This window comes from Hemitrygon akajei, chromosome 18 (assembly GCF_048418815.1).
Source record: "Hemitrygon akajei chromosome 18, sHemAka1.3, whole genome shotgun sequence".
Classification (NCBI taxonomy): Eukaryota; Metazoa; Chordata; class Chondrichthyes; order Myliobatiformes; family Dasyatidae; genus Hemitrygon; species Hemitrygon akajei.
This window is the reverse complement of record NC_133141.1, coordinates 28,361,680-28,377,064: the sequence shown is the minus strand read 5'-3', so window position 1 is coordinate 28,377,064 and position 15,385 is coordinate 28,361,680. Positions and strand designations below refer to the sequence as shown.

General features: G+C 46.0%; 1 protein-coding gene across 3 annotated transcripts in view; it reads left to right on the top strand.

Moving 5' to 3' along the window:
* The window catches only part of LOC140741229 (natural resistance-associated macrophage protein 2-like), a 90,601-nt gene that overhangs the window by 44,738 nt on the left and 30,478 nt on the right, over window positions 1–15,385 (top strand). For all 3 annotated transcript variants that reach the window (XM_073071189.1, XM_073071190.1, XM_073071191.1), the window contains 3 exons: window positions 1,835–1,954; window positions 5,649–5,755; window positions 9,598–9,668. In XM_073071189.1, the coding sequence (XP_072927290.1) occupies window positions 1,835–1,954; window positions 5,649–5,755; window positions 9,598–9,668 (298 nt within the window). The remainder of the gene's footprint in view (window positions 1–1,834; window positions 1,955–5,648; window positions 5,756–9,597; window positions 9,669–15,385) is intronic.

Sequence of the window (15,385 nt, the reverse complement as noted above, 5' to 3'; positions counted from 1 at the left end):
CTGCAAGTCCAACCCTCCCCTGGGTCTCTCCTAATTCTGCATAGCTCGAGAGCCGGAGGTGAAATCCTCTCACTCTACGGACCCACCAACAGTGGAATGGCTGGTCCTGTTGGATGCTGGACGTCCTGTCTGAGGCCGAGAGCTAGGACTGCTCAGCCACTGGCAGCCCTGAGCAGCTGCTGTCAGGGGCACAATGTCACTGAGGCCGAGGGCCCCTGTCAGTCGGCAGCAGACCCTCACGAGCTCCGCTACTCTGGCCTGCAATGTCAAGCGGGGATGGAGTGCTCGGGAGAGGCCAGGTGCCTGGCTGGGCCTGGAGCTGAGGTGAGTGCCAGTTTTAGGGAAACACTCAGTATTCCTGGTGATGCTGGGAGAGGGAACTCGGCCCATACCACCCTCCTCTCTTTAAACAGAGTTATGGGGGTGCTTCCCCTGCAGATCCAGGACCTCGGGAACTGGTGCTGTTCAAGTCCTGGTGTCTAAATCCCCAAAACCATTCCCATCTGGTGCGGAGTCATCGTTACCAGCAAGAAGGACAAGGGCAGCAAATTCATGAGGAACGCATTCTCCATTCCTCCCGAGGCGGCACGGTGTTACTGCACCAGCGACCTGGGTTCAGTTCTGCCATCATCTCTAAGGAATTGGTACGTTCTCCTCGTGACTGCGCGGCATTCCTCCCACACTCCAAGGCATACGGGTTAGTAGGTTCATTGACCACGTGGGTACAATTGGGTGGCGTGGGCTTACTGGGCCCGTGTTGTGCTGTGCCTCGTTAAAAGAGCACCATCACCCAGAAGTTGCCCTCCAAGCCACACAGCACCCTGACTTGGAAATATACCACTGCTGGGTCAAAACCCCTCCCTGACAGCGCTGTGGGTATACCCGCACATCAAGGAGGGCAGTGGTTCAACAAGAAGGCAGCTCGCAACCACCTTCTTAAGGGCAACTAGGGAGGGTCTAGTTTGAGTGAATTTGAGTGAATCCTTTGAGTGAATATAAGAACCTCTAGTGTCAGCCATGCTTTTCCAGCTCAGGACCAGGCTCACCTGCAGCTGCTGGTGCATATTGGGAAATCAAAGTCAAGTTCAAAGTAAATTTATTATCAAAGTACATCTAGGTCACCATATACAACCCTGAGATTCATTTTCCATTCACAGAAAAATAAAGAAATACAGTAGAATTGATGAAAACTGTACATAAACAAAAGATTGATGAACAAGCAATGTATAAAAGACAGATTGTGCAAATAAAAATGTAAACAAATACATACAATAATAGCTCATAATGGAGAGATCTCCTAGGATTGTTCAGTCATGGTTACAGTGAACAGCACTCCAAGACTGGATAGAGCCCCCTGGCTCTCCTGGGTCACCCGTAATCTTTCTCAGAGAACGGAGATCCAACCAACTCGGCGCCAAAAACTCACCTCCTGTTAGCACAGAAACAGGCCCTTCAGCCCACCAAGTCTGTGCTGATCATCAATCACCCATCCACGTGAATCCCATTTTATTCTCCCCACATCCCCATCGACTACCCCTCACCCACACACCAGGGGCGAATTACAGCGGCCAATCATCCCAGTGAGCCTGCACACCTTTGGGACATGTGAGAAAGCCAGAGGTCAGGATGGAGGGCCGAGGCAGCGGCACTACCCGCCGATCCACTGTGTGCGGCCCCGGTTGATTTGATAACTGCACTGATAGCAGGTGCAATCCATTTGTATACATGACACAGAATCCAAGGGTTAATGACAGGGCTAAGATATAAATGCTTATGATGTTTGGCTGATAACCTGTTAGCTTCACCTTGCTTTTCCTCTCCGGTCTTTCTTCAGATCCTCTGGGTCTTGCTGTTGGCCACCATCATTGGCCTTATGTTGCAGAGGCTCTCGGCTCGCTTAGGAGCTGTCACTGGTATGCAGTTGGCTGAGGTCTGCCGCAGGAAGTACCCGAAGGTGCATATCAAAGTCCTACATGTCTCCACCAAATAACGCCGGTATTTTACACGTATTCTCATCCATATTAGGAGTGCAGAGATGCAATAGCTGATGTTTTGAGGGAACTTCGGGGCATAGATAGAGAAATGAGATCAGATCAGATCAATTTTATTAGCCATATACATTTACATGTCTTACAAATTTGCTGTATTGTGTTGGCACAACATGCAATAAAAGAAATACAAGCACAATATAATCATAATATATTCAACAGATACAGAAAGCTTGAGCAATTCACACAAAATGCTGGAGGAACTCAACAGGTCTGGCAGCATCTATGGTGGGGAATTATGTTGTGATCCTTCTGGCCTGCATGCCCTCTGTTGGATGGGTGGCAATCAACACAAAAATGGCTTCTTGCACAAAGCAGCACATTTAAACCGGTGAACAGTGGGATTTTTAGTCAATATTTGAACACATTCAACACTGCTGTCATAGTACGATAAAAGGCATAAAGGAAACCCAGGGCCTGAATACACCAGCAGTGGATTACAGAGGAAAGTATCAGCCAATATTTCATTGGAAGTCATGCCCAGCATATCAACCAATCATTGGCCCCAGGGTCCTTGTAACCCTGAGGTCTCCGAGTAGCCACACTTGAATAAATAGGGATTGGCCAACAGTACAAGGTGTCTTGCTGCTCTTTGAATATAGGCATCAGGTATCTGGGTGCTAGAGGCTTTAAGAGCTTGTGGTGGCTTCCTGCGGGGAATGCAGCTCAGTTATCGAGTCATAGAGTCACATGGCACTACAGCACAGAAACAGATCCTTTGGCCCATCTAGTACATGCTGTACTATTATTCTGCCTAGTCCCATCGACCTGCACCTGGACCATAGCCCTCCATCCCCCTCCCATCCATGCACTTATCCAAATTTCTCTTAAATGCTGAAATCGACCTCACATGCACCACTTGCACTGGCAGCTCATCCCACACTCTCACCACCCTCTGAGTGAAGAAGCTCCCCCTCAGGTTCCCCTTAAACATTTCACCTTTCACCCTTAACCCATGACCTCTATTCGGTCCTTAATGATGAAACAACACTACAATGAAATACATGATAAATCAATACAGAGAAAAAGAAACTGGATTGCATTAAGTATATATATGTCTATTAAGTAGTTAAATTAAAATAAGTAGTACAAAAAAAAAGTAGTGAGGTAGTGTTCACAGGTTCAATGTCCATTTAGGAATCAGATGGCAGAGGGGAAGAAGCTGTTCCGGAATCACTGAATTTGTTAAAGCCTTTGGTGACATACCAATTCTCCTCACACTCCTAATGAATTATAGCCACAAGCATGCCTTCTTCGTAATTGTATCAATATGTTGGGCCCAGGATAGAACTTTAGAGATGTTGACGCCCAAGAACTTGAAACTGGTCACCATTCACACTTCTGACCCTCAAACTTCTTCCTGAAGTCCACAATCAATTTGAGTGCCTACCAGGTACACCATCAGGGCCTGGCACCTTGCAAGGGTTCACTCTTTTGCAAGATGTTTTGATGTCGGCCTCTGAGACAGATATCACAAGGTTGCCAGTTGCTGCAGGGAGCGAATCCTAAACCATTCTTCAAATGAGGCTGTGCGGTTAGAGTGTGGGAAATGAAAAGAGGCGCTCACTTTACTGGGAGTATACTACATGGCCAGTGGGAGACAACATCAAGGTAGTACAAAAGTAAAACAGACTCCAGAAAATAGTTTACAGTTACAGAGAAAGTGCAGTGCAGATAAACATATAAAGTGCAAGGGCCACAGCAATGTAGATTGGGAGATCAAAAATTAACCTTTATTGTATAAGAGGTCTGTTCAAGAGTCTGATAATAGTGGGACAGAAGATGTCCTTGACCTTAGTAGTTCATATTCTCAGGCTCTTGTGTCTTGTGCCTGATGAAAGAGATGAGAAGAGAGTATATCCAGTGTGGGAGGGGTCCTTGATTATTCTGGCTGCTTTATCAAGGCAGTGGTGAGTGTAGATGGAGTCAATGGAAGGGGGGCTGGTTTATGTGATACACAGGGTGTATCCCCAACTCTCTGCAATTTCTTGTGGGTCTTGGGCAGGGCAGTTGCCGTATTAAGCTGTGATGCTTACAGTAAAGATTGGAGGGGTCATCAGGGACATGCCGAATTTGCTTAACCTTCTGAGGGAGTAGAGGTGCTGGTGTGTTTTCTTGACCATAGCATCTACATGTTGGACCAGGACAAGCTGCTGGTGATATCTTACATCTTAGAACTTGAAGCTCTTAACCACCTCCAACACAGCACCATTGATACAGACAGAAGTGTGAACTCCACCCTGCTTTAACCATATAACAATTACAGCACGGAAACAGGCCATCTCGGCCCTTCTAGTCTGTATCGAACGCTTACTCTCACCCAGTCCCACCTACCTGCATTCAGCCCATAACCCTCCATTCCTTTCCTGTCCATATACCTATCCAATTTTTAAAAAATTGAACCTGCCTCTACCACTTCTACTGGAAGCTCGTTACACAGCTACCACTCTCTGAGTAAAGAAGTTCTCCCTCGTATTACCCCTAAACTTTGCCCCTTAACTCTCAACTCATATCCTCTTGTTTGAATCTCCCCTACTCTCAATGGAAAAAGCCTATCCATGTCAACTCTATCTATCCCCCTCATAATTTTAAATACCTCTATCAAGTCCCCCCTCAACCTTCTACGCTTCAAAGAATAAAGACCCAACTTGTTCAATCTTTCCCTGTAACTTAGGTGCTGAAACCCAGGTAACATTCTAGTAAATCTCCTCTGTACTCTCCCTATTTTGTTGACATCTTTCCTATAATTCGGTGACCAGAACTGTACACAAAACTCCAAATTTGGCCTCAGTAATGCCTTGTACAATTTTAACATTACATCCCAACTCCCACACTCAATGCTCTGATTTATAAAGGCCAGCATACCAAAAGCTTTCTTCACCACCCTATCCACATGAGATTCCACCTTCAGGGAACTATGCACCATTATTCCTAGATCACTCTGTTGTCCTATTTTGATTAATCTAAGCACTTCTCATCCACATACCTGTCCACATATTCTTAAGTGTATCTAATGAACCGGCCTCGTCCATTTCCTGTGCTGTATGAGCGTAGCCTGTTAAATGGGCAGAGGAACAGGCTAGGTGGAATTATTCCTGGTAAATGTGAGGTAATGCATTTTGGAGGGAAGAAATGCAGTGGGACATACTCCATGAACTGTGGGGCCAATGGGAGTATTGAAGAACCGTGGGGCCTTTGTGTGATGTACAGAACTGGGTACAGTTATGATCTCTCCCACTGTGAGCACTGGGCCCAGTTCTGGTTTCACAGTGTAGAGAAGTGTCAAAAGGCCGATCCCATTGCCAGGCACCAAAGTTATGGAAATGACTGATTAAATCCGGATCCTTTCACTGAATTGCTGGTATCAGCATGATGATCATTCAGAGGAAATTATGGTCAGTAAGGGAATTGAAAAGAATAACTGGGAGTATTGCTTTAAATTCTTCTCTGGATTGGTAATAGAAGGCCCATGCTCACCCTGACTGCCCCCTGATCTTTATAAACGTGTTCTCAGTCGTTGTCTTGTGGGCCCCACTCCGCTGTATCAGACTGCCAGGCTCTGGCTCAGGACTAACACTTACCACCTTGTCAATGTTCCAGTTCCCTCGGATTTTGCTGTGGCTGATGGTGGAACTGGCAATCATCGGTTCGGACATGCAGGAAGTGATTGGATCGGCCATCGCTCTGAACCTGCTGTCTGTCGGAAGGTAGAGTGCAGCCACTTTGAACTGTATTGGGTATTGATCGGCACATTTTGGCTGTCCACTGTGTCCATTTCTTATTCACAAAAACTTCACATTAAATACTGGGACTGATTTCCACAAAGTGTATTCATCCATTCACTGACTTCAGCAAGGGGTACATTGACGTTCTGGATAATGATCCCAGCAGCATTAGGTTTCAACATCTGATCCACCCAGTAATGGAAACGCACACAAAGGAGAAAAGCTGTCCTACCACCAATGTAGTAGTCTCCCTCCAGAATGCATCTTTCTACAACACTACTGTCTCCCTGTTACAGTGTCATCGTATCACCCCACAGTGTGTAATCTCTCCACCTTTGGACTATTCCTCTCATTCACAGACTCCAGCCGTATGATGGCTCCCACTGTCCCCCAGTCACAGACCTTCCCTCAATATTAGGCTCTGACCCAGTAACAGACACTTGATTAACATGGGTTCTTTCCAAATAATTCTGTGCTGTAGAGCACTGTGATTATCACTATGCCTCCAGGACTAATAGTGACTCCAGTAATTGGATTCTCTCCACTAACAGACCTTCATCCATTTCACCCAACAGTAAAATTTCCCAGGAAAGTGACAGTCTCATTGTCTCAGATTCAAGGAGGCACAGAGATACAGTACAGAAATAGTCCTTCAGCCCATTGACTGTATTAACCAACAACCAACCATTTTACACCAATCCTACATTAATACCACTTTTTACTCTCTCCACATTCACATCAACTCCCCCCAGGTTCTGCCTTCACCCACACGCCGGGGACAATTTATAGTGTCCAATTAACCTACTAAACCGCACATCTTTGGGACATAGGAGGAAACTAGAGTGCCTGGGAAACCCATGCGGTCACAAGGGGAACGTGCAGACTCCACGTAGGCAGTACCTGAGGTCAGGATTCAAGCCAGATTTCTGCAGCTGTGAGGAAGTAACGCTGTGCTTTTGTATCTGTCCTATATTGCAATTGCATTGCAAGTTCCCTGTAAACCATCTCCCAGTAAAAACAACTTCCCTCATAATTCACTCTTCCCAGTACAGCCTTCCTCCCATATTAACGATGCCTCACTCTAATGCAGTCCTGCAGCAATCCAGTGCAGCAATACAGCCATGCAGCAATTGTCTCGCAACGCCACTATCTTGCAGCCATAGTCTCGTCATAATATTCTCACACCAATGCAATATTTCAGGCAGCACTGTAGTCTCAGACCAATGCAGTTTTGCAATGATAGTCTTATCGCAATACCATCTTATATCACTGCAGTAATAATGATGCTGCAGTATGGCCTTCACGTAATATAGTCTTTGCGCCAATGCAATTTTGCAAAAATGCAGTCTCACACAGTATCTTATAGCAATAGAATCTTACAGTAATAGCTCTGCAGCATAGTTTCAGCAAAGCAGAAACGTAGCAATAGTCTTGTACAATGTTTTTGCAGCAACACATGTTTGCAGTAATACTTGCAGTACTGTAATCTTGGTAATGGTCAGATAGTCATTTGTAAATAGTCTGGCAGTGGGGCAATTTTGCAGCCCGCAGTCTCACTATTGCAGTCTGAGAAGAGTACAGCAGTGTCATGCTGGAATGCATCCTGGCAGCAATGAAAGCTCAAAGTAATATTTTCACAGCAAGCAGTCTTCTGGTTGTACAGGGTTGTGGTAATAGCCTCAGTCATACAGGGTTAAAGCAATACATTACAGTACTGCTAGTCTTAAAACGATGCAGCCTTGCTTGAAGAGCCTCACAGCAGTGCATTACCCTAGCAATACTACTACCCTTGCAGCAAAAGTTTCACAGAATAAGTGTCACGGCATTGCATTACTGGCAATGGTTGTTTTGAAATAACAATAACAATCAAAATAGTGTTGTAGCAGTGCTGTCTTGCAGAAATGGTCTTGGAGCAATGCAGTCTCAAGCCAATAGTCTTGCAGCAACACACTGATGGAATAGTCAGATATCATGGAACAGGCCTTTTGGCCCATCTCATCCATGCTGTGTTACCTATTAGCCAGTCCCATCAGCCCACATATGGCACATAAACCTCTAAACCATTCCTATCCATGTACTTATCTAGATTTTTTAAAAACGTTGTTAATGTGTCCATCTCAACCACTATTTCTGGCAGCTCATTCCAAATACTTACCACCCTTTTTGTGGAGAAGCTGCCCCTGGTGTCACTTTTAAATGTCTCATCTCTGATCTTAAACTATGCCCTTTTGTTTTTAGTACTGCCCCCCCCCCCCGGAAAAGACTGTGTGCTTTCAACTTGTCCATGATTTAATATACCTCTGTCAGGTCACCCCCTCGATCTCCTTCGTTCCAAGCAATAAAGTCCCAGTCTACACAAATTCTCCAAGTAACTCAGGCCCTCAAGCCAAATAGATGTCCTAGTAAATTGTTTCTTCACTCTTTCTAGTTTAGTAACATCTTTCCTATAGCAAGGCAACCAAAACTGGATACAATACTCTGTGTGGCCTCACCAATGACTTGTATGACAACAGCATAACTTCCCAACTCCTGTACTCAACAAAGGCCAGTTTGCCAGAAAGCCTTTTCCATCACCCTATGTACCCGTGATACTGATTTTAGTGAATTGTGCATTTGTATTCCAAGATCTCCCTGTTCCGTAACACTGCCGGGGTCCTGCCATTCACTGTATAAGGCCTTAGCCTGGTTTGATCTCCCAAAGTGCAAAATCTTACATTCACCTGGATTGAGAGCCATTTGTCAATCCCCAGCCCTCTACCCAGCTGATCAAGGTTCCCCTGTAATTGTTCATAATCTCCTACACTGTCTACAACACCACCTATTTACTATCACTACAAACTTACTAACCATGTTGTGTACATTCCTATCCAATGTGTTTCTAAACACAGTATTTACAAACAAAGGTCCCAGCACCGACCCCTGTGGGCCACCACTAGACAGAGGCCTCCGGTCCGAGGAACGACCATCACCCATCACCCTCTGCTTCCCTCCACTGAGACAATTATGAATCCAATCTGATATCTGCCCTTGGATCCCATGTGATCTAATCTCCCAGACTAGTCTGCCCTACCCTCAGCTACTCTTTTAATTACCGCCCCAGAAAATTCTAAGAGGTTTATCAGACACGACTTCCCCCACACAAAGTCGTGCTGACTGTCCAAAATCAGACCTGGACTCTCCAAATATCCTGTCCCTCAGAAACCCCTCCAACAATGTATCCACCACTGATGTCAGACTCATGGCCTGCAGTTTCTTGGCTTGATTTTGATACCCTTTTTAAACCACGGTACCACATTAGTCACTCTCCAGTCCTCTGGAACCTCACCTGTAGCTAGAGATGAAGCAGAAATCTATGCAGGGCCTCCATAATTGCTTCTCTAGCTTCCCACAACTTAGTTGGCATGGACAAGCTGGGTTGAAGAGCCAGCTTCCATACTAATTCCAAGACTCCCTAATATCTCCCACACTGACACAATCTCAGTAACAGAGTCTGTCCGTAATGTCACAAGTTACACACAGCACCTCTGAAGCCTCTGATTAATATGATTGAAATGTTATCTGAGGCAGGGAATAGCACATGGTCCTGGGAAATATGAGACATTGCTGTAACTTCCTCCGAAGCTGTAAATAGTGTGGTTATGTACGGCAGTTACTAACTGACCACACCAAAACTGAACAGCTTCTGTGGTGACTGTGCTCAAAGTTTTGACTTGTTGGAAAGAAACATGATATTCACAGGTTTCGCTGTGCTAGTGATAGGGGTCAGTGTCCTGAGCCTCTGAGGGGAAACTATTCATCTAACCGTCCTCTGTCTCTCTGTTTAGGATTCCCCTGTGGGGCGGAGTAATTATAACTATTGCAGACACATTTTTCTTCCTCTTCTTGGATAAATATGGTAAGTTTGATGCCATTTGTGTGAGAGTGATTGCAGAATGTGTAATACAGTCATTGTTGCTTGAATGTTTGTGTCATGGGACTGCCTGCTCCCTGGTCTGCAGGGTTATGAGGAAAAGGTTCCAGAGGCAGTCTCTGAGACTGCACACGTACTGATTGTAAACACAAAGCTTCTGCAGACACCAGACAACTTGAGCAACACACACAAAATGCTGGAGGAACTCAGCAAGTCAGGCAGCATCTACAGAGGGGAATAAAGAATTCAGGTTCACCCCTCACCCCTTCTCTTCTCCTCACCTGTCTATTACCTCCCTCTGGTTGCCCATCTCCTCCCCTTTCTTCTATGGTCCACTGTCCTCTCCTATCAAATTCCTTCTTTAGTCCTTTTATCTGTTTCATTTATCCTCTTTCAGCTTCTCACATCATTTTCCCCTCCCCTAGTCTCACCTATCATCTGCCAGCTTGTACTCCTTCCCCTCCCCCCACTTTCTTATTCAACTCTTTGTCCTCTTTGTTCCTCCAGCATTTCGTGTGTGTTGCCCAATGTGTTTAAGTTCACATGCGCTGGACTTTGATGGCAGTGACTGATCAACCAATCAGCTTGATTGTTGTTAGCACGTGGGAGAACACCGGAGCAGCTGGAGGTCAGGACTGAAGCCAGGCCGGTGGAGCTGGGAGACAGTGGCCCTTCCTGCTGTACCACTGTGCTGGCCATTTGGCTGAACGAGTGCACTCACCCAGAACCATCATGAGCAGAACGGGTTTATTGGCTTAGATCCACGAAAGTCAATAAGAGGCTGATGAACAGGTTTACTCACATTTCAGGATGACATAGGCACCACTGTCAAGGCCAGCATTTATTGCCTATCCCAAGCTGTCCTGAAGAAGGTGGAGGGATGAACCACATTGCTGTTAGAGAAGGAGTTCAGGGTTTAGATCCAGTGATGAAGGAATGGAGTATGTTTCCAAGTGAGGATGGTGGGTGAGTTGGAGGGGAACCTGCAGGCAGTGTACTTACTGCCTTTCTCCTTCTAGGTGGTAATGGTCACAAGTTTGTGAGGTGCTACCAGAGTAGCCTGGGTGAATAACTGCAGCACATTGTAGAGGGTTCACACTGCAGCCTCTATCTATTGGTCATGGAGAGAGGGAATGTTTAGAGGAGGGGGTGGGAATGGGGTGTCAGTCAAGCAAACTGTTTTATTCTGGATGACCTTGAGTCTCCTGAGAGTCATTGGAGCTGCACTCACCCAGGCCAGTGGGGAGTGTTCCATCATACCCCTGACTTGTCCCTTGTAGATGGTGCAGAGGTCTTGGGGTGTCACTCACCATGGGATCCCACCCTCTGACCTGCTCTTGTAGCCATGGTTTCATTGAGGTTCTGGTCATTGGTGACTGGAATGGTAGGTTGCTCAACTCCCCCTTGTTGGAGATGGCCAATCAGTGGCACTTCTGTGGCATGATGTTTATGCTGCCTATAGCCCATGTCTGAACCTTGCTGAGGGCCAACATGGATTGCTTCATTTGCTGAGAAGATGTGTATGAAACTGAACCCATCAGTGAGCATCCCCACTTCTGACTGTATCATGGAAGGAAGGTCACTGATGAAGATAGTTCAGCTCAGGACACTCTGCCCTGAAGAATCCCTGCAGTGATGTCCTGGGTGATTGACCCAGCCTTTGTTCAAGGTGGTGATTCCACCCACTGCAGAGTTTCCCCCTTGTCCACTGACCTCAGTTTCACAGGGCTCCTTGACGTTACACTCAGTCAAACACTGCCCTGGTATTGAGGGGCATCACTCTCACCTCACCTCTGGAGTTCAGCTCTTTGGTCTGTGTTTGGACGCAGGCTGTGACCAGGTCTGGAGATTGGTGGTCCAAATTGGACAAGAATAAGCAGCTTGTTGGTGAGCCAATACCACTGACACCGTCGTCAACAACAACTTCTGTACTTCGCTGAAGATTGATTGAAGATAGATTGGATGTATCCCTTTTGGGAACAGAACACACTTTTCCACATAGTTGAGTAGATGCCAGTATTGTAACTGTACTGGGACAGCTGGGCCAGAGACACAGCTCTTTCTGGAGCACAGCTGTCGTGTCCTATAGCTGGGATGGTATCTGGTCCTGTCGCCTTTAAAGAGATTAGCATTATTTGCCACATGTACAGTACATTGAAACACACAGTGAAATGTATTGTTTGCGTCACGAATGTGCTGGGGCATCCCGCAAGTGTTGCCATGTTTCCAGTGCTAGCATAGCATGCCCAGAACTTACTAACTCTAACCCATGTGTCTTTGGAATATGGGAGGATATCGGAGCCACCTCCTCCCATTACCTGACGTCTTCACCAGCGACGTACCTGAAACTTGTGGACATAGTGAAAGCAAAGTGACCCAAAGGGGCGGGGAAAGATTGCTAACTGGTGCAACACCTCAGTCGTGAGTCCGGTTGGTTGCATCATGAAACTAATCACGTGCTCACATTTGCAACGCTCCTAATTCAGGAATCTGTTGTCAAAATAGAAAACGCCGGAAGCACTCAACAGGTCAGGCAGTGTCTGTGGATGGAGAAAGGGTGAAAATTCCTTCGTTAGAACTGAAATTAGAAAAGAGAATACAGAACATAGAGAAGTAGAGCACAGGACCAGGCTCACCGGTGATAAATGAGTGGAAACGTTTGGGCAAACAATGCATTTCACTGTGTGTTTTGATGTACGGTACATGTGATAAATAAATGAATCTGAATCTGCGATGACTTTTCCAAAGGGGTCAGGTACTTTTAGTACATAGAACAGTAAACTATGGGAACAGGACCTTCGGCACACAAATTGAAATGAATTGAATTGACTTTATTTCTTACATCCTTCATATACATGAAGAGTAAAAATCTTACGTTACGTCTCCATCTAAATGTGCAATGTGCAATTTATACTAATTTGTAATAAACATTATGTACAACAGGACAGTCAATATAACATAGAAATACAATTGTATCAGCGTGAGTTCATCAGTCTGATGGCCTGGTGGAAGAAGCTGTCCCGGAGCCTGTTGGTCCTGGCTTTTATGCTGCGGTACCGTTTCCTGGATAGTAGCAGCTGGAACAGTTTGTGGTTGGGGTGACTCGGGTCCCAAATGATGCTTCAGGCCCTTCTTACACACCTGTCTTTGTAAATGTCCTGAATCACGGGAAGTTCACATCTACAGATGCACTGGGCTGTCCGCACCACCCACTGCAGAGTCCTGCAATTGAGGGAAGTACAGTTTCCATACCAGGCAGTGATGCAGCCAGTCAGGATGCTCTCAATTGTGCCCCTGTAGAAAGTTCTTAGGATTTGGGGAGCCATACCAAAGTTCTTCAACCATCTGAGGTGAAAGAGGTGCTGTTGTGCCTTTCTCACCACACAGCCGGTATGTACAGACCACGTGAGGTCCTCGGTGATGTGGATGCCGAGGAACTTAAAGCTGTTCACCATCTCAACCCCAGATCCATTGATGTCTATAGGGGTTAGCCCATCTCCATTCTTCCTGTAGTCTGCGGTGATCATGAGGTTAATTTAAACTGGAGATCTAACTGCACATGGTACCTGCCTTTTACCACCTCCTCTGGCAACTCATTCCACATGCAGACCATCCTTTGTGTGAAAAAGGATGTACTATATATGGAATGAGCTGCCAGAGCAAGTTTCACTTGCAGAGGTAAAAGATATTAAAGGGACCCTTCAGGTCCCATTTAAATTGTTCATCTCTTATCTTAAACCTATGTCTTTTAGTTTTTGGTTCCACACATTGAGAAAAAGATAGTGTGCACTCACCTTACCTTGCAGTTGCATAAGATGTTGGCGAGACTGCAGATGTAGCAACACACATGAAATGCCAGAGGAATTCAGCAGGCCGGGCAGCATCTATGGAAATGAGTAAGCAGTTGACGTTTCAGGCCAAGACACTTCATCAGGACTGGGAAAAAAGATGAGGTCAGAGTAAGAAGGTGGGGGCAGGGGGCAAGAAGAAGTACAAGGTGGCAGGTGGTAGGTGAAACCAGCAGAGGGGGAGGGGTGAAGTAAAGAGGTGGGAAGTTGATTGGTGAAAGAGATAAAGGGCTGGAGAAGGGGGAATCTGATAGGAGAGGACAGAAGCCCATGGAAGGAAGGGAAGGGAGAGGAGCACCAGAGAGATGTGATGGGCAGGTAAGGAGATAAGGTGAGAGTAGGGAAACAAAGAATGGGGAATGGTAAAAGGGGGAGGGCAATTCCCGTAAGTTCGAGAAATAATGTTCATGCTACCCAGACGGAATATAAGGTGTTGCGCCTCCAACCTGACTGTGGCAGTAGAGGAGGCCATGGACTGACAATGTCAGAAGGAAATGGGAAGTAGAATTGAAATCGATTGCCACTGGGAAATCCCGCATTTTCTGGTGGATGGAGCATAGGTGCTCTGTGAAGCTGTCTCCCAATCTATGTCGGGTCTCACCGATTTACAGGAGGCCACACCGGGAGCACTCAATACAGTAGATGATTCCAATAGACTCACAGGTGAAGTATCGCTTCACCTGGAGGGACTGTTTAGGGCCCTGAATGGTAGTGAGGGAGGAGGTGTAGGGGCAGTGAAGCACTTATTCCGCTTGCATGGAAAAGAACCAGGAGGGAGATCAGTGGGGAGGGACAAGTGGACAAGGGAGTCGCGTGAGGTATTGCATACAGTTTTGGTTGGCCTGCCATAGAAAAGATATTATTATACTGGAAAAGTGCAGAGAAGATTCATGAAACTGTTGCCTAGAGCAAAGGGCCTGGGTTACAATGAGAGGTTGGGCAGGTTAGGACTTGAAATGTAGGGCAATGAGGGGTGACCTCATTGAGGTGTATAAAAACAATGAGGGGCAAAGATGTGGTGAATGCACACAGCCTTTCCCCAGAGTTAGGGAATCAAAAACTAGAGGGCATAGGTTTACTGTGAGAGGGGAGACATTTGATAGGAACCTAAGGGTGGTATCTACTGTATGTGGTGTTAGCTGCCAGAGGAAGTGGTCGAGGCAGGTATACTAACAACTTTTAAAAGACACTTGGACGTACATGAATGGGAAAAGTTTAGATCACAGAGTGGGAAAACCAGTGACGTGATTCCATTCATCAGTATGCTGTCATTTATCATTTCTTTATGAAGGAAAAGAGGAAGTATTATAATATCTTTAATATCAGTTGTGAATGATAATTGTTTCTTGAAAGCAGTCACTTTTAGGTGATTGTGCCACGTGACTCCCTGCTCCAACAGCTAGTCTCAGAGACGAGCCCTTGTCCAAACTGTACTCACTACGCCTGAGCACCCTGTGTCTCCACATCTGGCCGTCCATAGCCCTGATAATAAATTATAATCCTGGAATTTATAGGCTGGTGAATCTCATGGTAGTGGTAGGAAATAAATGGAGAGGATTCTTAGGGATAGGATTTACGAGCAGTTTGGAAAACCATGGCCTAATTAGTATGGCTTTGCACAAGACAAGTCATATCTGTCCTGAGGAGGTGATGAAGGTAGAGCTGTGGATGTCTACGTGAATTTTAATGAGGTATTCAACAAAGCCCCACATGGTAAGCTCACCCAGAAAATGAGGATGTATGGGATCCACAGTGACTTGTCAGATTGGATCAAAAATTTGGTTGCCCATAGAAGACAGGTGATAGGTGGAAAAGTTAAGGGGCTGAAGAAGAAGAATCCTGATAGGAGACGAG